At 42.2% G+C, this 25889-nt stretch overlaps 1 protein-coding gene across 2 annotated transcripts in view; it reads right to left on the bottom strand.

Moving 5' to 3' along the window:
- Positions 1–25889, bottom strand: part of PTPN14 (protein tyrosine phosphatase non-receptor type 14) — a 155265-nt gene that overhangs the window by 76347 nt on the left and 53029 nt on the right. Inside the window, exons 1-3 of one of the 2 annotated variants that reach the window (XM_015234766.3) lie at positions 21556–21698; positions 13749–14076; positions 2160–2329 (exon numbers count right to left, since the gene is read on the bottom strand). In XM_015234766.3, coding sequence (XP_015090252.1) covers positions 2160–2329; positions 13749–13922 — 344 coding nt within the window. In that variant the 5' untranslated portion in view covers positions 13923–14076; positions 21556–21698. Of the gene's footprint in view, positions 1–2159; positions 2330–13748; positions 14077–21555; positions 21699–25889 lie in introns of those variants that run through there. The other variant, XM_006198771.4, reaches the window with a different exon arrangement.

The following is a 25889-nucleotide window of genomic DNA, read 5'->3' on the forward strand; positions in this document are numbered from 1 at the left end:
ACCACCACTTAGAGTTCTTATGCTTTGTCAGTTGTTGAGATTTAAACAGTTTTTGTTTCAGCTTATAAATGCAAATATTGACAGTTAAATAATGCAACATTAAATTTATTTATCTGGACGATCTAAAACTGTAAAGAGGTTTAGAAGCTAACTAACTTATTGATTCCCAAGTCTGAATGACCATCATAACTACCTGAGGAATAGTGTTTATTTTAAACAATACTTCCTCCTGATCCCCACCCGAGACATCCCAATTCAGACTTCTGGAACAGCCCTGGGTTCCATTATAACACAGGCTTCAGGTAATTATGATAGAGCAGGCCCCTGTCTGTTTGAGAACCACTGATCATTCCAACATCCTACCCAATATGGCGGACTCCTCTACAAGACACACCCTGGCTCTCCACTCTGTGCTACAGCACTTGACACCAGGGCTCTCATCCTTTTATAAGTCTGTTCCACTTTTATATGGCTTTAATTATTAGAAACTGTGTTCTTATGTTGAGCCAAATAACCAAAGTCTTTCAACTCCTTGAAGTTCATTATTACAGGCCCTAATTTTGTGCTCTGGAGTCTACACAAAATTTCCACCCCACAAGAGTCTTCAAGTATCCAAAGGCAGCTACCACACTCTTACAAGTCTTCATTTTTCTCAGCTTAAACCATCTTTTTCCTTTAACTTCAGAAAGCATAATTTCGGAGTCTCTCACCATTTCCACTGCTCTTCCTCCACAATACATCTTACAGGGTAAATCTGTCTAGAGGAACAACATTTCATTTTCTTTTTCCTTACAGACTGAGCTTTTTCCAATATACATTAATTTATAGTCCATGTTTCATCCCTGTCACTCACTGTCTCGCATTTAATGGTCCGATAGCCATGAATCAGCAAGTACTTATCAACCTAATGCAGTGTGCCAAGTACTCAGGGAGAATTCAAAAGTCAGAGGAAATTGTCCCATTTTGAGGAGATAATTTCCTGTACAGAAAGGACTTCAACAAATGAAATCACTTGAAAGCAGTGCACTATGGTATAGAACCAAGTGCCTCAAGTGAACAACACCTGAAAGACTAATGTGGGCTTTCTGGATCAGACTGTGAGCTAGCTCATGGTCTCTGTTTAGAGAAACAACCCCTATTTAACAATAGTTTGGCTTAAAAAGAAAAAAAAAAAAGACAAAGTTGATGACGATGGAGACTACCACTTAAAATGTATATAAAAATTTCAACTGCACCCTTGTATCAGAAATTTAAAATCTAAGAAATGACATGCAATGATCAAGTAGAACACTGTTCCTTCTTCCCAGGCTGTCACTGGCACTGCTTCCCAAGCACTCTGAACACCATGATCTGAGGAAACGGCTTACAGTAGAGGGTTCACGCAATTCCTTTATTACCAGAAATAACCATTTGATGAGGAGATAACCATCCCCCCGCCACCTGCACATTTTAACTAACACCAACAAAAATGCACTTGTTTTATTCATAAAATCGCAGGCTATCAGAACATTCAGAACTTATGCAAATCTCTCACTTTACGAATGAGGGAGAAAAATCATTTCAAAGATGGCAGATGGTTTCTTCCAGGTAAAGCAGCAGTGAGCTGCAGGGTGGGGCCAATCTCTAACTTATTATTATTAATCTCCTCACACTTAACCTTAACCTACTAACCCAAAACTCTTACCCGATCAGTGCTTTCCTCAACTCTACTCCCATCTTCAGTTACCTTTTCAATCCACAAATCCAAAGTCTGATGGGTCATTTTGTTTGGAGGCATTTTGAGGGAAGGAGGGGACCAGACAGTATTAAGTGGTTAAATTTTTATTAATTTATATTTATTTATATTAATTTATTAATTTATTAATTTATATTTATTTTACCCACAGTCTCCAACTAATACTTCTATGCCGCTAGACACAAAATATGACCCGCCTCCAGATCGCTGCTACCTTATTAGCAGTATAAAGGATCACTGGGTTAGCTACATGGATTCAGACAAAAATTCTAAAGTTGCAAAGGAACTGGTAAATAATCCCCAACTACCCCACTTCCCCCCTACACACACACACCCTAAATCAACCAGCTCATCTACTTCCTCTGAAGCCTCACAGTTAATCCACATCCTTTTATGGGACATGGAAAAAAAAAAATGCACCTACCTTGTGGCCTCTTGCTGAAGCCATGACACATTTGGCACATAGAACATGACTCCAAAGAAAAGCAGAGGCTCATTAGCGAATTTGTCCAGATGTTTCTTGAGCGGTTTCTCCAGCTCCACCCATCGTGCTTGCTGGCTCTTGCTGAGAAACCAAAGGCCAAAGTAGTGCGTCTAGATAAAAGGATAAAAGAGTATCAGTTCATGCTCAGCAGAGGCATCTCAAAGACCACACAGGAGACAAGACTCCAGCACCTTCCCTCAAATTTGGCTTCCCAGCCCACACAAGGTTCCAGCTTTTACTTTGTAACTTTGGGGCAAACTAAAAGAAGCCACAGACACACAGTACTGTAACGTACACTGAGCGTCCAGATGCGCGTTCCTACCCCCTGCTGTGTGTACACGTGAGTACTGCTGCGCCTCTGTTAGGTAAGGGCGGGTGGGTGCAGAGTGGGGACAGTGCAGATTTATTCTGAGAGCTCCAGGCTGACTTTCCCAGGCTTCCTGAATGCCTCGTGATCTCACATGGAGCACGCTGGCAGAGGCAAGTAGGGTTCTCACACCTCCTGTAAAGTAACTCACCGCTCAGCACCTAAGATGAAACCTCCTGCCAACATTAAGCTTCCACAGTGTAGAATATTTTCATACAGTACTAGATTTCAACAGAAGAATGATTCACACTCTTTTTGAGCTTTAATGAAGTATTTAAAAATATATATATAGGCCTTGACCACTTCATTATACATGTATGTACTGCAGCAAATCTCTCCCCCACATTAAGCATGGAGAGTGGAAGGAGCCCCTCATCACAGCTGCCACAGGAGCCCCTGGTGGCTGTTCTTGGCAGATTATGGGGGGATTTGATAGATGAAAGTGAGGTGTTCACCCTTCGACTTGAAGCCTCAATCCATTTCGTTTTGAACAACGTGCTAAATGATTAAAACAGGTACTTTTATGCATCCAATCCTGTCTTTATATTAATTCACCCTAGGATTTCAGGATTAGCACAACAGTCACCAAAAAAATAGATCACTGCTTTTGAAACATTCTTTTCTGCTTCAATTACAGCCTAGGATGGTTTACAGCACACACCTGGAAATCTGCCTTCAAAGGAATGATTTCGTTACACTGTTTAATTTCCAAAGGCATTTTTGTGCCGACGTTCCCACTCCAGCTGGCTGCCCCTTCAGTGATATCACAGATCAATCCCTGCCACAACCCCACCGAAATCTGTAATAAAGTTCTGACTCTGACTTTACTAGAAAACCAGATCTGTCCTTGCCGACATAAAGCTGCAGACCCAAATAGGCTGAAGGACACTTCCAGTGGCTGGACTTCCAGATAGGAGCATTTCCTCCATGACGTTCCAAAGGGCAAGTCCACACCAGACATCGATGCATTTCTCAAGCAACAAAATGCCAACACACAGGGCCAAGGTTATATTTCTATCAACACAGGCCAACTCGCTTGAGTGAATTCTGACCCCATTGTTTGTTTCCCAGCTCCAGTGAGCCCATTAGTTGTTCCAATGTGACCGATGACGTACAGGAAACGAAATGTGGCTGACCAGCAGGAAAACAGGCTGTGAAGTCAGTTCATCTCCCAGCTTTTACACTCGCTGTCCCAATAACTTTGCACAAGTAACTGAGCCTCCCAGAGTCTCAGAGCTCCCTCCTCCGTAAAATGGGGACGATGATAACAACGACCACCCACGGGCTGTTAGGGGCGTAAATGAAATAACGCCTGTTCACCGTGCGCCTGGCCCACGTTGAGTACTGTGAGCAGTGCTTTCTGTTGCTGCTCCTACTACTGTCGTCCTCGCCAAATGAAAGCAGGTAAGCCTCAAGAATCTTTTTCATCAGCACTACCAGCATCCCTATCAACTACAGAATCAGAACACAGAAGTTATCTGGAAATAAACGAGAAAAAGCAGGCAAAAGCAGGAGCTGGAAGGCCTATAAATAACATAAAAACCTAAAAGGTATGAGAAAAATAAAATCACCAGGCAATGCCTCCCCGAAGATTTTCTTTGGAGTCTCATTATAGGTGTTTATGGGGCGCTGGAACAGCACTCTGCTCCTTTCCTAGGGGATCTATGATGTAGGCTTAGGCTAACCTTAAAATGAGGCAGCCTGGGTACTTAACTTAATAAACTGTCTGAAAAGGGTCCAAGGCAGTTCTGCATTATACTGAACTCCTTTATGGAGCACAGTGCTGTCCAAGGGTATTCCGTCGTATTCTGGATGGCTAGGAGTGTGTTTAGCATATAATAAATGAGGTAACATATGTAAACAGTGATGGGCTATGTAATAATTATTTTAGTTAGAAAAGAGCCCTTTTATAAGCATGGGTGGAGAAAGGGAGGGCAAACTTCGTGACTACTCGACAGGCCAACCATGATTTATTATCTTTCACTAAAAGGAGTCTTGGCATTTGGAGGTATGATTTTATGGTCTATACTTCATTCACATTATAACATTCACTCAAATCAGTAACATTCACAGTATAAAGGATCTATAATAACTGCATAAACATTCTACAATTTTGTAAAAAAAAAAAAAAAGAAAGAAAGAAAAAGTTAATTTTTACTGCTCCTATGCTTTGAAGACCAGTATTTTAAATTTCTTTTTCTCAGTCCCACCCATTCTATCATTAAATCAGGACTGATCTCCACCCCTGCACCCCACAAAAACACCCTGAGAAAGACTATTCCTCAGAACACACATATACACACGTGCACATGCATGTACACAGATACATGCACACACATGCGCACACATAGAAAAGGAGGAGGATGAAGTACAAGGGAAATTATGGTACAATAATAATCTTGAGCCATAATTAAAAGTACAGAACTCCGAATAACAAGGTAAACCACTTCTAATGCCAAAACCTAATTCACAGCGTAAGACTTTTCTGTTGCTGCAATACAGCCTTTTCTAGAGGACATGTGTATTTCTGGGTGACTCGCCGTGCACTTAACCAATAAAATAATTATTTTGCTATTCACAAAATGGGGTTCCAGTGCAGGGGAAGGCAGGTAACCTGGAAGATACAGTCTCTACCTACTATGGCCAGAATAAGCTACTTTTGGAACTGCTGAATTCAGTGACCCAGGATTAGAAGGAAAGTCTTTTTTTAATTGAAGTATAGTTGATTTACAATGTTACGTTAATTTCTGGTGTACAGCACAATGACTCAGTTACACACACATATCTCTCTCTCTATATGTGTGTGTGTGTATATATATATATATATATATATATATATGCCTTTTCATATTCTTTTTCATTATAGGTTATTGCAAGCTATTAAATATAGTTCCCTGGGCAAAACAGTGGGTTCTTGTTGTTTATACATATATATATATATAGTAGTTTGTATCTGCTAGGAAAGTCCATTTAAGAGATCCACACAGTTTTGTGAAACTCTGCCCCAAGTAACCTTCTCCATCGCCCACCACCCCTCGCCTTAACCCCAGTTCTTCCCCTAGCCATAGCCCTGTTCTGGAGTACTCAACAGAGGAGAAAGACCATCTCAAAGTTCTTACCCTGCCCTATTCAAGTTCACGATGCAGCACGTTTATTCAGCCACGTCTACACAGCGCCTCATGGGAAATGCAGTCAGAACCTAACCTCTCACTTAAGCTAACATGTGCACCAATCAACTTCCTGTGTACTGGCCAAGGGACCATTAATCCCACCAGGCCCAGCTGAGACCACACCAGGCCTGTTCATAAGTGACTTGCCAATTTCAACTCCAGCTGGATTCTGAAAGCTGAGCCTCACTGCTAAAAAGCTGCCACACGGTCAAGGGAAATGTGAGGGACAATTCCACAGAGAAGCCACCTCCTCCATGATAAAAAGGATCCCATCTTATTGCCCAAGTAAATGCCTGAGACACTTGTTTGGTTTACCTCTGAGGCACCAAATGTAAGCCAGGTCCATCTAATCCTCATGATGCCTTAGTGTGTGCGCTAAATCCTATTTCTCTACTTTTCTGTAGAAAACAGCTCTCTGGTGCCATGAATTCTGCAAGGAGTTCACTGCAATGATAAGGAAACAAAAACAAAAACGACAGGAGAACTGGTTGCCAGGGAGAGGAACCACATCCCTGAATCAACTGCTAAAAATGCACTCCTGAAAAAAAAAAAAACCAATGTCGGAAGAGCCACTAAATTGTCGTTTTCATAGGAGTAGTTTCCTGGCTGGTTTGGAGTTTTGCATTTTAACAGAGGAGGTATAAATATATGCATGCCCTCAAAACTACGCTGGTTTCTTCAAACGCAGGTTGGTGTGTGTATACTTCAGTGTCAAAGTAAGATCCCTCTTTCCATATCATGAAAAGAGTGTAGTGAGTAAAGGCCTTTAAAAACAATTTGGGACATTTTTGATTCATTTGTTCATATATCTGTAAATATGGTGTTATTCTCCACATTAGCTATTAATAGGGAAAGATTTTTTTTTTGAGGGTTTTTTTGCCCCACCCAGTTTGTATGCTAAATGCTTAAATGCTATTTGTAAGGGTTGCAGACACAGTCTTGTGTCTTAAAGTCCATGATCTTATTTCAAGCATTGTGAAGAGTTCATCAACCAGAAGCAAAAGTTTAAATCTTGCATTAGGTTGTAATAGGGTCCCTGAAGCATCCAGTATACTTCAGTTATAAACTAAGAAACACAGAGGTTGATATGCCTCCACATAAAATACACAAGAATTATATACAAGCATTAAAACTTTCACAGAGGCATGGAAAATACTTCAGAAGATGACTACATGCATACTCTGAAACAGCACTTCATTGCAATTACATTCCAATGGGTTTGGAAAATAAACCGCCACACATCAGTTGGATAACTGCAAAAAACAACTTGTGTGCAATCAACCTCTACCCTGGGTAGGTCTGGGATTTCCATAACTGACACGTCTATAATTAACAACTGCTCCATCTTCATTTTCCTAGCCAATCTCTTCATAAAAGTACAGGAGAAAAAACTGCAGAGTAACAGAGACCCAAAGAAAAAAAATCACTCTTCTGAGGCTGTACAGCTCACTAGGAATATACAAGAAAGATGAAGACTGGGGAAATTTTTTCACCCACAATCTCCATATCTAGAAATAAGACACTGGTGCCAATTTACCTTACAGAATTGACATTAAGCTGGTAAGATTTCATAGCATAATCTTTACAAAGACAAAAACCAATATGAAATTCAGAAATCTCCGCGGCGGACTACTCTTCAATAGCTTCTTGATCATGTTGATTATTTTAGTCCTCTTCAAATACAAACATACAAAGAGATGTGCTTAAGCAGGCTATAAAATACAGTAAATTCCACTATTATCTGACAGGGCCGGGGGATGAAGTGTTCCATTTAGTTGAGCACTCCTATTACCACAGATCAATTTCCAGTTCCCAAAAGATTAACACAAAATCAAGCCATAGAAATAACATTAACTTTTCTTTGATGGTAGGAAACATAGGTTAAGATTCTGTATCTTTATAAACTCCAGCTATTAAGAAAATTGTAAAATGGGAGATATTTCTACCATAGCTGATAGCTTCAGATAAATCAGCTTTCAGTAAGATGAAAACATAAATTTGTAAAAGAAAAGGGGGACAAATTAGAGGATAATCAGCCACTCTATGAAACAGTTACGGATTTTTTTAGGCTCCTTTAAAAACCAGGGCTCTTAGACTAGCCTTAGGAGAGGCCCAAGAATTACCAAATTCAGCCTTCCCAAGAGTGCAGGGCTTCCTAGAAGACAACAGTTCTCTATCTTGAATAGAGTGTAGCCATGAAGAGTATTCTCAGGAACCTTTGTTAAATTATTCATCCCTCCTCCATTTATTATTTTTTAATTTAAAGGTAGAGTCAAGATTATCCCTAAAGGAAATAATGCTAGCATATTTTTACATTTTATTGGAATTCTTTATATTCCTTATTACTATTAACATGGCCTTCTTGCTTTTCTTAGAACAGCAGTGTTTAGCAGAAATATAACACGAGCCACATTTAATTTAAAATTTTCTAGTAGCTACATTTAACAAGTACAAAGGAGGAAAACTGATTTTAATAAATTTTATTTAAAATGGTATATTTAAAATATTACGCTGTCAACATGCAACTAATATAAAAATGACTAACGAGAGATATTAAGTTTTTTTCCCCACTAGGTCTTCAAAATCCTATGTGTGTTTCACACTTACCGCATATCTCAGTTCAAGCGAGCCACACTTCAAGTGCTCAACAGCCACAGGTAGCCAGTGACTAACATACTGCAGAGCACAAGCTGCAATTAACAACTGTTCAGGGAATTGAAAGATGTTGGCTCAGTGTGAGATCCCAGTTTCTAATGATGAAAGCCATCTGAAAACGGAACAAGCAGACTTATGAAAGGATGAGAGCCTAGTCTCCGGAAGGGCTGGCGCGGGTCTAGATAGCCTGACTGCTGTCTTGCAGAGGAGACGCTACAATGAGTGTGGTTCCTCTGCGACCGGCACTGTGGTACTGGGGCAACTCTGCAAAAACGAACTCGTTCAATCCTCCCAGCAGCTCTTGGAGGTCGCCGCTATCAGCATCTCCACTCACAGATGAAGAAACAGGAGGCTGCCCAAGATTACACAGCTCAGCGGTGGCAGAGCCAGCATTCGAACTCGGGCAGCTCACACGCCTAGCAACTAAACTCGGCTGTTTCTCCATGTGCTTATTTTTTAAATATAAGAATTAGCCATAATTACATTGTTTTAGCTATTTGGCTCTTTTTTAAAAAACTTTTTTTTATTGCGTTATAGCCATTTTACAATGTTGTGTCAAATTCCAGTGTAGAGCACAATTTGTCTCTTAATCTAGGTCAGTGATTTTTCAAATCATGTTGGGGGTGGGTGGGGAGGGCACAGGAAGATGGGGCTCCAGATACTCATCCCCTCTCAGCAAATAGAACAGTGACATTTTATATATTGATGTTCCACTTAAGATTTCATTTGGGGAGAAGGAAAAGAGTGAAACTCACTGATCCAAATATATTGTAACTATATCAGAGTTCTAATTCTCTGAGCCTTCTGCATCTCCTGGGTCTCTTCCTTAACAGAGTTCCCAGTGAGAAATGCTCTGAACTTTTTAAAAACAATTATTTTTTCCCTCTCTTCAGGTTATTGTTATGTATACTTAATTAGCATCTCTGTTCCTCCTGTCACCCCAACCCCCACCCTTCTTCAGCTATTTAGTTCTTTTCCTAAAACCCAAGGTGATCATGTCCTGCTTCACCCTGAAATCCTTTGATGGCTTTCCATCTCAAGGCAGTGTTTTATTCCCCAAACGATTCAAAGGGGATTCACCTGAAGGCTAAAATAATTGTGAAACACTGAACTCAACACATTTCTTTTTTTTTCTTTTTTTTTTAACTTTTTTTATTGATTTATAATCATTTTACAATGTTGTGTCAAATTCCAGTGTTCAACACATTTCTTTTTTAACTGCAGAACTTATGGGAGTGTTTCCCAAAGCATCTCACCACAGCCCCTCTGTCTGCCATTACACATCCCCGGGAATTAGAATGGGGGAGTCAAGCTACCTGGGTTTGAGCCAGCCCAGGGAACGCACTGTGCTCCCCCGTCCATACAACGCTGACAGCAAGAGTCGCCACCTTACAGTCTTATAAACATTAAATGAGTTGATACATGAAAAGTGCTCAGCACAATATGTGGTACATTTAAAGGTGGAGATTATTTTAACTATTTTTGTGATACATTTTAGAAACAAATCTACAGAAGCTAGTTAAAACTCCTTAGCCAGCTACTTCAGACCCTTCAAATACAGGCTCTGCCTACCCATCCACATTCCTCCCCTCTCCGCCACAACCCCAGCACACACAGACACACGCACACACAGCCCCCAATGCAAAATGAACTCTGCCCTTCTCTGAAAATTCCATGTTCCTTCCCGTTTCTGTGCCTCAGCACGGGTTGTTCCCTTTGCTTTGTTTCTTGTTTTTCCTATTCTCCAGGGTTTCTAGGAGCAGGGACCCTGTCATATTCAGCTTCCCCAGGGGATGGCTGTCTGCTGACCGTGTGAGACAGGCCTGGGTGCTCTGGATACTCTCTGAAGTGGTAGTACATCAGTGCATTCAAAACCAGATTTGAATCTCAAGAAGTCTTCCATATGGATACATGTCAATACACATTTGTCAAAAGCCACAGAGTGTACAACACCAAGGGTGGGCCCTACTGTAAACTGTGCACTTTGAATGACGAGTGTCAGTGAGTGTTCATCAACTGTAACAAGTGTAACACTCTTGGGGGGGTGCTGACAGCGGGGCAGGAGGTATGCGGACCCCCTGTGCTTTCCGTTCAAGTCTGCTGTAAACCTAAAACTGCTTTAAAAAATAAAATCTATTTTTAAGTTAGCTAACAAAACAGAAACTGTCATTAATGTAGGTTAGAACCTAAATCAAAATTAATTTTCCTTTCCTAATATAAAGCTATGATCAGGTTTAGGATACACTTAAACTAGAAAAAACTTTTTTTTTCTTTTCATTCATTCCTGAGCTATTTACTGAGACTCAACTACCTGGCCAGCCTTCTTGGACAAGAATGGGCCACCAACATAATGTTGTTTATTTTTTTCTACACACATATTTACATATATATGTATAAATAAATGTGTATTTTAATGGAGGTACTGGGGATTGAACCCAGGGCCGCGTGCAAGCTAAGCATGCGCGCTATCACTATACCCACCCCACTCTGCCACCTGAACACTTCTAATGGCAAAGCAAAAGACTCACCATACTGTCTTCCAAGCCTTCACAAAAGACTAAATGTTTTGTTTTATTTCAGATGGAGTTTTACTTTCTCCTTTAAAGCACCATCAGCCCTGTCTGGAAAAATGACCCACTTACAAAGTCAAGTGAGTGAGGCAGACCCTGCGGTCACCCCTCCCACTTGTGCTCTTGGGTGGAGATCTCATTCCTCCTCAAGGTGTGTGTGGGCGAAGAACAAAGTGTTAGACTGCTCTATCTCATCCTTCAATTCAAAAGTTTCTATAGGATTGTTTCACAAAAGGCCGTACCTTCCATGTGATCTGTCACAGAATGAAAGCGTAAAACCAAAAAAAAAAAAAAAAAAGGTGATTTGCTCTAATGTGGATGCACCTGTTTAAGAGCATGTCAAAATAAAGCCAGCATTAAACGCAAACCCCGCCTTAGCATTAGAAGATCAATCACCCTGCCACACACACTTGACAGCAGAATCTGGACTTCGCGGCTTTATCCTTCGTGACAAAGCAGTTTGGGATGATCCCGGGCTGATCTCTGCCCTCTCACTGGGAGAAACAATAGTCTGATGAAAGTTAAGTATTGTCACACACATCTCCAGACGCCCCTCACCTTGTACCTTGCACTCTTGCTCTACCTGGGGATTCCCAGAGATCGGTTCGCAGCCCCCCACAATGGTGCCTGATTCTTGGACCCCCTTGGATCTTCAAAAATCCAGTTCTCTATGCTCAGAATGACCTGTCTTCTTTTCCACCTGCTGAATTCCTGTGTATCATTCAAGTTCCTGTTCAAAGTGTGGTCTCTGTTCATCTTTCACTGAGGCTCCCTCTCCCCTGGCTAGGGCTGCAGTGTTCAGTGGGGCAGGCTGGGCACTGCACAACTCTAAAGAGAGCCCCTGCCTTTCAAGCCTGCCCCTGCATTGCATTTGAGTGTGGATCACACTCATCTTAGCTGGTTTTTACTTGCTGGATTCCCCTACTAGTCTGTGCATCTCTTGAAGGCAAAATTAGAAGTTATTTACCTTAGTTTCACCGAGTCCTAAAACATGTTTGGAACATTGCAGTTGTTCCATATTTTCTTCAATGAAAAAATGTTTTTTAAAACTCTGAAACTGGAACAATTATAAATTATTAGACATAGCACTATATATTTGACATACTATGTCTCTGAATATTTACAACAGCCCTATAAGGTAAATAAGGTGAATATCATTATTCCCATTTTATGGGTGAGAAAACTGATGTCCAGAGACGTTCAATAACCTCTCCAAGGTTACCTAATCAGTGACAGAACCATAACTTGAATCTAAGTCCAAGACTCCAAACCCTGCACTTAACACTACTTAACTACACACTATACTGCTTCCAATGCATGCAAAGAACACTTGGTTATCCTCATGTGAGTGGCAGGGAGCACTCAAAAGTAACACCTCTGCATATATTTTCAAATGATCTATAATTAAAATTTTAAGAATTTAGACCAGCCTCCTGCCCAACTGACTATAGTATTAAGGGTTTTCCTTTATGCCAATACACATGTATGTTTAAATATGTGCATCCTAAAGTGCTATGAATAAGCAAAAAAAAAAAAAAAAGAGTCAACTATCAACCAGTCAGGTCAGGACATTTCACACACTTATTCTACTGCGTCAGCTACCAACCAAGCTACATGTATCTGTTGAACAGGACGATCTCCTCCAGGGGAAAATTAACTTCAAAGGAAGACCTGAACATGGAGACCCAGGTATAATCACGAAAACCAGTAGGAGACAGAAGTTTTCAGGTGAAATGGTCCCCCAGAGGGTAAGAGGAAGCCTGCGGAAGACGCCAAGGGGAGAGGAAGCCCTTTCCTGACCCCATTTCCTCAGCGCAGGTGGAAATAGGGTGGACCACAAGGGGTGAGGGAAGGAGACCAAACATGATCACTTCCAACAGGGACACAGCCCCTCTTCTCCATCACCCCGAGGACTGGGCAATGGTGTCACAGGGCCCAGGACAACACAGAGCTCCTCCTTGCCCTCAGGAAGGCTTGAACTCCAGGACTCTGCAGGCATTTCAGCTCTGGCAACTGGTCAACCATGCCTCCCTGACTATCAGCCAACAAGGCCCACAGCTCTCAAGACACAAATGCTTGAGTGGGTTTCTTTCAAAAACCCCTTCTTCTGAATGTCTGGAGGACTGAAAAAAAAAGCAGGGCTTGCTTGTAACAAAGGGCACATTGCACTAAGAGTCTCTTCTAAGGAGAGAGAACGTGACTGCCCTAATGGTCAACCCTGGGTTTGCTTCAAGCCCAAAGAAAACCAGGGTCATGAGGAATCTTAAAAGGAATAAAATCCCCATTTCACAAGCTCCCACAAAAAAAGCCTTGCCAGCCATGTTTGCTTTAAATTCTCCTTCTTTTTTTCTTTTCCCTCTTTGAAGAGGAAAAGACAGAAACATAAAATAGAAGCAGCTGCTTCCACCCCACGCGTGGGAGTTTTCTCCTTGCTGAGCCCGGAATGCCAAAGCCCTAGCCTCCCACTCGGTTGTGCTGAAGAGAGAAAACGACATTAGCGAGGCGAGTCTCAATACAGCCTCCTCTTCGGCTAAAAGAACAGGGCAGCCGCCACCCACCATGCAAGCTCTAGAGGTGAAACTGTTTCCCTCAACATCAGAGTAGGTCTCAGCTTCCACCAGAAGCTGTTAAGATCGAGGCCACGCTAAGGATAACAAGATGCTTCTAAACCCAGTGGAGGCTGAAAAGACATGGCAAGTGCCAAGAGAAGGTGGCTGGTCCCGCAGGTGAGCTCTGGCCCATCCACCCACCACGCACGCTCGCTTACCTCCCGCAATTCCAGCCTCTGGGCCACCGCCTCCAGGCACTCCTGCCCTGTGCTCTCCACGGACAGCGTGCACTCAATAACGTTGCTGTCCAACAGGCGGATGCGGGTGACAAAGCAGTTCTTGCTCAGGACGTTGTAGCGCCGTGTCCGGCGGAGCTTCAGGCCGAAAGGCATGGCTCTGTGGCCCTCGGACGCTGCCTTCCTGTCCTGGCGCCCACGCCCCTGAGATGGCCTTAGCAGCTTCGTGACTGGGCGATGACACTACCACCCCTGATCCTCCAGGTGCAGAAAAAGGCGTCCATGCCCGGCGTGGCACTCCGGAGGGTCGCTGCAAACAGAAAAGCAGCAACAAGGTCATCAGCCGGAGGGGAAGCCACAGGTATGACAGACTCCGTGTGCGTGCACGCGCGCACACACACACACACACGCCTGATAGATGAACTTCTAGATTTAAGAAACAGCAAACTCTGTTGCTCCCAAGCACCTTGGCTGAGCCCGTGCACTTGACCTTATCTTATCTTACAAGGGAGATATGATAAGGCCCACTTTACAGCTAAGGAAACTGAGATTCAGAGACATTTAAAGAACTCACCTAGCAATGCACGTGGGAAAGCCAGAATTCCAACCGATGTCTACACAACTACAAGTCACATGCTTTTTTCACTGTACAATCCTGTCTGTTCAAGAAAGCATGAGTGGAATTTCAACATTTTTTAACTTCTAAATATATTATCTCATTTCAACCTCATTAACAACCCTCTAGTGTAGATGGTATGATCTCTATTTTACAGATGAAAAAAGTGGGGTTCCATGATTTAAGCAACTCACTCATCCTGAAATTAAAACCTTATCTTGTTCCTCCCTCTTTGCAATACTGCCTCTTTACTTTCATTAATGTTATTTGCCTTTATTTTTAATATTTGTAATTATTTCCTTATTAATTTTTTCTTATTTACCTCATTTACTTAGAATGGATAATGGACAATGCAGTAAACATGCATTTAATTATTAATTATAAATTAGTAATTAATTGTAAATTAGTAATTAATGAACTAGTCAACAATTTTCTACTTAAAAAATTTAATACATGAGTGCTTTAATGCACTTAAAATCACAACTTTTTTTAATGAAAAAAATTGGGGGGGATAATTAGATTTTTATTTATTTATCTATCTTTTTAATGGAGGTCCTGGGAATTGAACCCAGGACCTTGTGTATGCTGGGCATGTGCTCTACCACTGAGCTATACCCACCCCGCCTCACAATTCTTTTTTTCACCAAATATTTAGACAGATGTGGGGAAACATCCTACTATCATTTTGTTTCTTTACAAAACGCTTGATGCAAAAGGCCATCACCAAATTAGATAATTTCACTTACTAATAACGAAATTTGCTGATACCCTGGTGTCCTACCGAATGCCAGCGATGACATTACTGCCATGGAGAACACAAGAATAAAATAACAGCAACAAAAGCGGCTTTGCCATTCGCCCTGTGCCAGCGATGCTTTCACTGCGAGGCTCGTTAAACTTATCTTCCGAAGAAGCCCAAAATGTCCACATAGCCTCTCTGTTCAACTTTCTGTTCATGAAGCGCAGAGAAACCATCTCTTGCTCATATGACTGTTCTGTTATCTCAATTTCCTAAGCCTGGCAGCCTCTACACCCTTCATCCACAGAATCACCTCCGAGCCCCCTGACACTTGGATGGGCAAACAGGAATCCCTACTTGCCTGAATTCCTGAATTAATAAATAAAATGGCTTCAATATTTAAAAGCCACTCCCTGGCAGTACCCCAGGTCTCACGGAGGTTGTCAGGACACAACCCTACAACACAGCAAAACTCACTCCCTCGACTCCCTCGGCCGGTCTTTGACGCCTGCCCTCGGCACATTCCTCAGCATGACAGGTACGTGTTTTATGATGGCTTGAAATACATATGCTGGAGACTCTGGCTTGGTAAAATGGATTAACATTTCCAAATCACTTTAGGTTGGCAGGGTATCATGCTTACCTCCAAGGCAGGCCAACCTGGTGATCTCCTGATCTCTGCAGAAACAAAATATGGAGGGACACACCCAGAAAAGAAAGGAGTATCAGAGTTCAAATGCACAGCACTCCAGAGTTTACTGCTCACACGTTCCCTCAACTTGCAGAAGCACAGGGCAGAAGACCCTGAGATTCAATTCCCATATTGAGGGAGCCTCAAACAGAAAAAAAATATCTGCTCTGTGGGCACAAGTCACATTTCTCATCCTGGGCCGGGCACTTACATCTGGGTGTGTCTCACCTTGAACACCTAGGAAAGAATGTGGTTGGCTGGGTGCACATTTATCCCGGCCACCACTGAAAACAATCCCTGCTGCATACTCGACAGGACACAATTCACAACACAGTGAGAAAAAGCAAACTGCATGACAACGTGTAAGGATGATCACAGTTTTTATGACAAATAAACAAAAACACACAAATAAATGGGAAAGAATGTAAGTTCACCAAAATGACTATAATCTCAGGGCTACATAGTGGTGGTAGGAAATAAAACTCTTACTTGATATTTTATATATAGTCATCCCTCGGTATATGCAGGGAATTGGTTCCAGGACCCCCGCAGATAACATAATTCAAGGATGCTCAATTCCCTCACATAAAATGCTGTGGCGTTTGCAAAGAACCTACCCCATATACTTTATTATCTCTGGATTACTTATAATACCTAATACAATGTAAATGCTATGTAAATAGTTGCTAGCATGGCAACTTCAAGTTTTGCTTTTTAGAACTTTCTGGAATTTGTTTCTTCAAAAATATTTTCGATCCAAAGTTGTTGGTTGAATCTGCGGAAGTGAAACCCATCGATACAAAGGGCCAGTTGTATTTGTGAATGTTCTTAACATTTTGCAACTGCCTTATTTTTGTAAATAAAGATTAATTTAAAATATATTAGCTACAGAAAATGGTATATCAGGTGCTTCATCTGACAGTCTGGCAATATATCACCTGGGAAATACCTATTTCAAGTTTTAAAGAACTTTTAAAATCTTCACTTTGCAAGACACTTGCCAGGTAAGGTATTGACAAAAAGGCTGTAAGAAAACTGGCCTGGTCTCTCTAAAAGTCAACGTCATGAAACAAAAATTGAACAGGGGGGATTGGAGATGCGTTGCTCTATAGTAAGAAAAAGTCAGGAGTTACAAAAACCAAATGCAATGTGTGAACCTTAATTAAACCCAGGTTGGAAAAAAATTATAAAAGATATGAGATCATTAGGGAAATCTGAAATAGAGAGTAGAAATAAGATGATATTAATGTACTATCCTTAATTTTCTTGGTTTTTTTAATAGTGGAATTGTGGTTATGTAAGAAAATTTCTCTAGGAGATGCCAGTGGTAGGGGTAAAGGCACATGCACGTGGCGGAAGGAGGGACAATTACAATTGAGCTGTGTGGTTCTAAGAGCCAAAGTTTAATTTTAGGGAACAGAACGTGGGCAAACCTTGGTGCAGGAACCAGAGTCACCCAGGGAGACCTGCAGTGGGTGCCAAGTTACTTATCCCCTCCCAGCCTCAGTTTCCTCATCTACAAAGATAATCCCTACCCCAGGTGTGTGTAAGGAGTCAATGAGAAACACGTCCCTGGTGATCTTAGTAAGGGTAGGCGTGTTCCCTTCCTCTGCCCACCCCAACTCCCTGCAGCAGCTGGGTTTGCTCAAAGGACAGCAGAGCAGGTGTGAAAAGGACTTGGGTACCTCACCACCTTCTGTGGGCAAAGCCTTTCAAAAAGAAAAAAGGCAAAACAAAGAAGGTAGAATTTAACATGAAGCAATGACAATTCCACAGGGAAACTTGACCAAGAGGAAAACTGAACCATGCATTCTCCCAGCACCACCACCTTGTCATCTCCCAATCTCTGACATCTGGAGCAGAAAGGAACCAATTATTAGAGGAAATTTCCTGTTATAAGCCCATCCTCAGTGGGTTAGCAAACTGTCACCTTCTCCTCATCTCAGTCAAGAACATGTATCTGGTGTCAGCAACTGTTTTTGTTTTGGGGTTTTTTGGTAGAAAATTAATCCTCAGCTGCCTTTGGTCTTATCATGCACTTGGCTGTATCTCTACAGCTGCTGGAGCATCCTGGTCTCTCCCACACTGGAGAAACCCCCAGAGGCATCCTGGCTCCCAGTTAGAATCTTAAAGGGAAAGATCTGTGTCAGATTCAGCCCTGTCATCTCCTATAACCCTAAAGTGGAGCTCTGTACATGGCAGAAAGCTAAATAAATAGTTGTCATTGTGATGAATGAAAGAATGAATCCTGAAAATAGTTGAGTTTTTGACACCAAGGTAGGGTAGGGGCCTCCAGGTGACCTCAGAGACACGTGAGGAATTTGGAGCCTCAGACAGGACTGACTTTGGGGGACTGATGCTTTTTGGGAAAAAAAAATGGTACCCAGATTTCTGTAAGAACATTCCCACCACTCAGGTTTCCCTTCTCCAGCCCTTGAGGTGCCTCATGCTGGGGACCACGTGGTCTTGAAGACCAGAGAGATGCCACATCCTCTGGAAGTTCCTTACAAAACCTACAGTGGAACTACGGCCGAGCTAGTGCTCCAGAGTGCCCATGACGGCCGAAAGCAATTTGTTGGGATATTCGCTCTGTAAATACCACACTTTAAAGGTCTTTTATTGAATAGGCAACAGTGAGAGAGAACATACAGGAAGCTTCAAAGTCACTTCTAAAGCCACTCCTGAAGAGGCCATCAGGTTCCTCAAATCTCTAATATGCACGTATCCATCCTTAACCATCAGCTGTTAATCTCCAGTACCTTGCACTTTTTTTTCTAAACATCTTAATGAAAAACCTTCATGCTGAAAACACAAAGCAAAAACAGCTTTCTCATAATATAGAAAAAGTTGTTTGACTTCTTTAAATACAATGAGTAAAAAGCAGAGAGATCTTTCATAATCTCAACGAAATACAGCTTAATCTTCTTTCGTGAATGACCTGAACAGTCTTTAGAAAAACAAAAGACAGAACTTTAAAAATCCAAATCTTCAACATGATTGGCATACTTTCTCTCGATTTCCCATGCTGTATTACATACACTTGCCTTTTTATTTTCCCCCTAAAGGTAAGTTCTGAAATCACGAGCAGAAGCTAACTGCTGTTCAGCCGCATTCTTTATTTACCAACAGTCCCTGGAATTTTTCCAGCATTCCAAATTATTACAACTCCCAAGCACACCTCACAGAACTATGTAACCCTGGTCTGGGTGTGAGAAAGGAAAAACTGATGTGACTCGCCCATCCTGTGTATAAACCTGCAGAAGGCACAGCTCGGTTTTGAAAAGTACTCTGCCATTTTCCTAAGGAGAGTTTAAAAAAAGGATGGGGTGAGAGGGGATGGGAAAGAAAAGAGGATTGAAAAGTTCCCTCTTACAGAATAGCAGAAAAGGAGGTCCATTCTGTTCAGTGAAAAAAATCATACCATCATCTTCTACTTTAAATTTGATGTACATCCATTTAGCAAATCATTTTTAGCCAAGTAAAAATTCTGTGCAAGGTTTAAAACCCAAAGCTCTAACTTTTCATTACCAAGTAACTACAACAACAAAAGCAGAATGGTCACCTTTTAAAATTCTCCCATTTCTCTCCTGCTAACTCTTCAAAACTTCAGCAGTGAGATGTGTCCAAAAAAACACATTTTCCAACATTTCCGTGCATCAACCATGTACTTGACCTTTCAAATCTTTCTTAAGCTGTATTTAAAGTAAGAAGAGAGCTTCTTGCTCCAGGACCCCATCACAGGTAGCTACATAGCAACCACATCTATGCAAAATGTTGCTGAAAATTTGCGAATGGAGCCAAAACATCTTTTGAGTCATCAAATGTCACAAAGCCCTACGTCCAGCAACATACACTTTTGCTCGAGAAATAAAAAGAACCCTCACAGTTCATTTACTGTGACTTTATATGTATACCTTTATATAGCTTGCTTTTAGCCCTTCGCAGATTTAAAAGAGATAAGGAAAAGCGCCTTGACTGGGCATAAAATGGCAGTGAGGGAGGTGGCAGGTCAGCCATGCAAGTAAGCCCTCCACAGCACGGAAGGCTGTGTCAAGAACGCCCAGGAGTGGATGGGAACGATGAAATAACACCCAGCGTACTCGGGTGAAGAAGCAGAAAAATACATATATTCTTAAGCAGTCCCATTCATGGCGGTTAAAAATAAGAACAACAACAACGGTTCTTGAGAAGGAACACTTCCATCCCCTGGAATCACTTTTTTCCCTCAGCAAGGGGTTCCCTATCTTTCACTCCTTCTTCAACACTCGGAAGCAAACCAGTTCTATGAAACATCAAAGGCTGCTATTTTTTACAGGGGAGGGGCCCTGCAGAAGGCAAGTCTGGGAAAACAAACAGTTGAAACCCCTTCCCCAAGTAAATGTTTAAAAAAATCATTTCCCCACCCCCCTGCTTCGAGGATCACTGCCCTGAGGTTTCTAGAGAGACGTGATCTGCCCACGAGAAGGGCCTTAAAATGTGAACATTTCCATTTTTCACTTTCGTGAAACTTTCAAGGCATTCAAAGCACACCTTGAATATTTATAAATAAAATTAATATGTCGCCTGAGATTTGCTTAAAAGCAGCGGCGTGGGGGAGCCGCGTGGAGGTGGAGGGCGGCCGTGAGCTGACAGCTGCTGCTGGTGGGAGACGGTTATGTCAAGGCCCACGTCGCACTGCAGGTTTGTGTGTGCTTGAAATGTTCCATATTAAAAAGGTTTTTTTTTTAATGAAGAAGTGTTTCTTAAATGGTACTGTGTAAAGTAACCTGGTAAAACAGGTAACAGTGCCCACTTTACAGAATGTTTTACAGAAAAAAAGGGTATTTTCCTCTTCATCCAAACCCCTCTTGCCCTTCCAAAATGAAAGTTGCATTTAACTAGATCAAATCGGCAGTAAGAATTTTTCATTTCATTTTTAAAAGATGGCAGGAAAAGTTCTTTTTACACGTAAAGTGATAAGTTGGATAAAATGCAGAGAGCACTCAACCAGGCATAAGATAAGGGACTCTCCTCCGTCCCACCTGCATAATCAGCTGTATCAAAGTACCTGACTCTGGCTTACTTCTCAAATGAGCTTACACTGTCTATTCACACCAGGAATGCTTTGTACTAAGAGACTCCACCCTTCTTTAAGAGACCGTAGACTCTGCAACTCTCAATTCCAGTTCTTTCTGCTGTCAGTGTCTACACCCATGGTGATGTGCGTCCTGGAATGTCAGAGATAATCACAGCCAGGAACCGGAACGGGAGATTCCTGCAAGTGCCAGAACACCAAGGAGGCAGTAATGGTCACTTCCACGTTTAAAGGCGACGATGCTGAGCAGTATCTCCAGCAGCCCTCTGAGAGGGCTGCTCCTAGTGCCCCATTACACAGACTAGGGCACTGAGGCTGCAGGGATTAAGAACTTGCCACCCAAGATCATATAGTTACTAATGACACTATCTGAACCACCATATTCTTACTCAGTGAACCCTTTTAATAACACCCAGAAAGCGGGTTGGAAACACTGACCTGGTGATATAAAAATAACAATGACAAAAGCAAGCTACCACATTCCATAAGGAAGATGGCGAGATGCCATCTGCAGTCTGTCCCTGCTCACCCACCATGGACTTGACTCAGATATGGTGGAGGTGGACCCTGAGGCTGCTAACCCCTTTTCAGCCCCCATCCCAGGGGCACAGCAGCAGGAGCGGGGTCCTGTCCGGGGCCACTGCACCTCCCAGCCCCAGTGCCTCTTACCTCCTAGGGTCCTGGCCCGCGGTCTCTGCCGCGCGGTGGGGTAATCCTAGCACGACACGTACAACCTCTTCAAAAACCAATTTCAGAAACAATCGCAAGAGCAACCCAAGAGGTTTTCCACCCTGGTCATATGACTCACTTGTCGAAACAAAAGAAACTGGCTGAAGGTAAACACACCTTCAACTTGCTTCACCCTCCTCTGGGATGTGCACCCTGAAGGGACAAAGCTGAAGGAGAGGGGCTCTTCGTGAGAGGCTGTTGCAAGTGACTCCCCCTCAGCCAAGTTTCCACACCTCCCTTTCCCCCGCTTCCTTCCTTCCTGAGTTCCCCCGACTTCCCTCACAAGTCCAGGGCTTTCGGGTGGGAGGACTCATCTGTGCCGCTTCCTCTCCAAACAGAAGCAGAGCAGCCAAGCATCCCCAACTCTCTCCCCAGGGTCTGTGCCTCCAGTGCCCAGCCGGTTGCCTGGCTTCTCCAGCCCCACCAGCAAGCCTCGCCCCAGTGTGTGGTCATTTCCACTAGTGAACCACTTATAAGCTGTATCGCCGTGGCTCCGAGCTGCCTCACTTTCTGCAATTATAACATGGCGGTGAAAAGAGTTGTTGTGAGGAATTACAGGCGTCGGTTCCGTAGAAAGTGCTGGCCCAGCTCCTGGCACGTGGCCGGGACTGCGTCTGTGTTTGCTCTCGCTGCCCTCAGTACTGTTGCTATTTCACTGAATATTGCAGGAAGCCCAGCGAAACACAGACTACCTGCTATGTCCCATGAGAGTTAAGCCACTTTCCAACAAGCTGATAGTTACAGAATGCTTAAGGTTAAGGCATTTCATCATAAGGAGGCAAACTGTGAATGCAGAACAAGCAACCACAGGTCGGCTGGTTGGGAACCGTGACAGGGTGCCCAGTGGGTTTCAGATGTGTGACCACTCCTGTGGGCAGGGATACAGTCAAGCGGGTTCTAGTGTTAGAATGCAACTACCTCTCCAGAGCCAAGATGCTGAATCAGGGGATAGAAAGAATGAAAACAGGTATGAACTTGAACTAGTGTCAGCTGTTAAAGCGTTGCATAATCCTGACTGATGTAATCAGATGTTGATTACTAATGAGAGAAAACAAAGCTTCTAAACAGAAGATCATGCGACACACACCTCCCTTCGTGTGGAAAGAACTACATATACCGCGTGCACACGCGCGCGGCAAACCCCCCATAACCACCTTTTCTTCTCTTTGTCCCCTGCCTGGTAGACACACGCACGCACGCACACATGCACACCCTAAGTGGGTACTTGGCAAAACTCATGTTGTACTAGGTAGTTCTCAGTGACATCACTCTTGGTAATGTCACTGCCTTTTCTTTAAAGGCATCTATGTACCTCTAACACAGTAACTTGACTGCTGTAAAAACAATCTGTTATCATACTACGATTCCTGTTACCATCAGTGACCTCAACTCTGAAGATTTTGGCAGCTGCCTGCATCAGTGTGGAGCAAGTCTGAGCTGGGGAGACAAGTTGCTGCACACGGGGGGTGGCTCTTCCCCTGCGTGGTGGGGTGTCTACGCCCTGCGGGGGGTGAGCCCAGTGAGGGCCAGGAGGGCAGATGTCAAGTGCTTCAGTTCTCAAGTGGGACTCCTAGCTCTCAAAAACTGAACAACTTACACATGCACAATTTCTAACAAATTCATGTCTAATCAATGCAGCAAAGACTACACAGAGTAAACCTCATTCCAGAGGCTCCCTCTGCTCTCTTGATTTATACTTCTGTTTCAAAATGTGAAGGATTTCAAACTTCCCTGGAATTAAATACTGTTTACTGAAATCTTTGTATATGGGGGGGGGGACAAGAAATCCCTGCGGGGAGAAAATGCGTATCTGTTCTTCCACTAGATTGTAAGAGGGCAGGAACCAACTTTTGGAAGCCCAAATTCTTCTGCTGTATAAGTAACACATACTCTGATTCAGCATGCCACTGTGGGGAAACTAATTGGAACTAAAAGCAACGAATCTTAAGGATTATGCATAAAGCTGCTATAGCAAACATCATATGAAGTGGAGAAGGGGGGGGGGACTAAGAACAACCCACAGTAGAGTTATGTCCAAATAAATTCTGGCATAGCCACTTTATTTAGGGTATTATGCAGTTATCTAAAATTAGTAAAATCTGAACCCATGAACTCAGGGCAATACCTGTTAAAAATTCTCTAACTATTGGCTTGTTGGAAAAGTTGCAGAATAATACGTAAGGGAAAAACAAAGCCAAGCCAGTCATCTTGGGTGCATTTATGCTTATATCAGTTTGAAGAAAGGTGCAGAATATTTCTATCCTCAGAGGGAAGACAGGGGCAGGAGAACATCTACTTTGTCTTTACTGTCTTTGGAGTTATTAATATTGTATTAGACAAAAAAATTACTTTAAATCATTTAGCCTCTGCCTTTCCTAAATACTATTATACTGCATATAAGGAAATGTATACTATATACAAGGAAATTTGGAAGACGTCTTCCTTCAGAAGTAGTATTGTATCAGCTATCACTCATCATTTCATCTGTAATATCATCTGAGTGATTACTATTTGCCAAAATTGTGCTGAAGACTTGTGCAGGTATCATATCATCACATCCCAATTTACAGGTAAGAAAACTGAGACGATATACCTGGCCAGTGGTGGCAGAGGCTCCCTCCAAAGCCCAGCCTTTCACTGTTAGATGATACTCTAAGGTGCGTATATACCACATATGCCCCCTTCATAATTATCAGTATTCAGAATGCTTTCTCATTCACCACATGGCTTTCAGCATCATATAGAACCATACCTTGACTAAAAGCAAAAGAAAAACAAAAATCACTTGGGATCAAGCATTCCTTTTCAAACTTGGAAGTGATTAAAACCGCTTAAATCCTGGAACTTGTGTGAGGTTTCATTCTTTTGAATTATTAGGGTTAGAAATGTCATTCTTTTTCTACTTTAAAAATGTTAATAATCTTCAATACTTTGATTACAAATTCATTATAAGAAAATTGGAAATTACAGAAAACTAAAAAGAAAAAGAAAAATCACTTATAATGTCATCACCCAGAGATAAATTTAACATTTTTGTATATTTTATCCCATTTCTTTAATTACCTATATTTTAAATTTGTTTACATAGTTGGGGTTGTACAACATTGACATTCATTCTTCCTGATTTCTACTTATTGTTTTCCCATATTATTGAAAAAATTTTTAAAACAAGTTTAAACAGTTGCATAATATTCTATGATATATAGATCAATGTTTGTGTAACCATTCTTCATTGCTGAAATGTTAGGTTGGTTCTGATTTTTCGCCATTGTTCAAAAAGATCTGCCTAGATCTCTGATCCTTTCTTGAGGGTAGATTCTAAAGAACAAGTGTTATCAAGTAAAAATCTATACTTTTTAGAAGTCTCATTGCATATTCTTAAATTGATTCCCAAAGGACTGTCAAATGCAGGCGCCATGACAGATGGCCATGACTTCCAATTCTTTATCAGTAAAATGACTGAAATACTGCGTTTTCTTAAATACTTTAGTAAAAAGCTGCATAGTACAAAACAGAAAGGAATCAAACCTGGAGTCAAGGGAACTAAGGTTAAAGCTTTTTCTTTTACTGGGTTCCCTTCAGCATGACTCCCAAAAAGGCAGAAAAGTTTCAGTGAAGGAAAATTTCAACCCAAAAGGGAGACATCAAAGCCCCAAAGCCCCCACGTGACTGGAGGTCTGGGCAGCAGAACGCCTCCCAGTATCCAGTCTGCAGTAAATGGGATCCCTTTTCTCCAAAGCTGCCATCCTCTGCCACCTACTACAACTTCAGAGGCAGCAGTTCTAAGGACAGCTTTTGAGAAACAGAATACGTTGCCCTCCATCAAGTGGTAACTATGGAAATTACTTGGCCTGAACATCAAATGACTGTACTTCCTTATATTTATATATCATTTCCTCAAAAACTATTATTCACTCAGCACAGACTACTGATTGTGGGAAATCCCAAAGAATAAGTAAAGACACCCTCTCTGCCTCCCGAGTTGTAGAAAATGCTAGGTCAGGGTAAAAACCAAGAGCAGAAGATACGCCAGGCGGCCGGGAAGAGATTCATCCAGACAGAGCAAGGGCAAGAGGGAAACAAGGAGTAGATGAAAATGTACACTGACCATCTGGAGACGGTTCCAGGGTTCAAGATAACCTATAAAAGGTAGAAAGGAAAATGACAAAGGCTCGTGGCTCAAGAAGACACTCCAGCAGAGAAATAAATGTGACAATGAGTGTGTATATGTCCATGAATGACTGAAAAATTGTGAACACTGGAACTTGACACAA

Source organism: Vicugna pacos, chromosome 23, assembly GCF_048564905.1.
Source record: "Vicugna pacos chromosome 23, VicPac4, whole genome shotgun sequence".
Lineage (NCBI taxonomy): Eukaryota > Metazoa > Chordata > Mammalia > Artiodactyla > Camelidae > Vicugna > Vicugna pacos.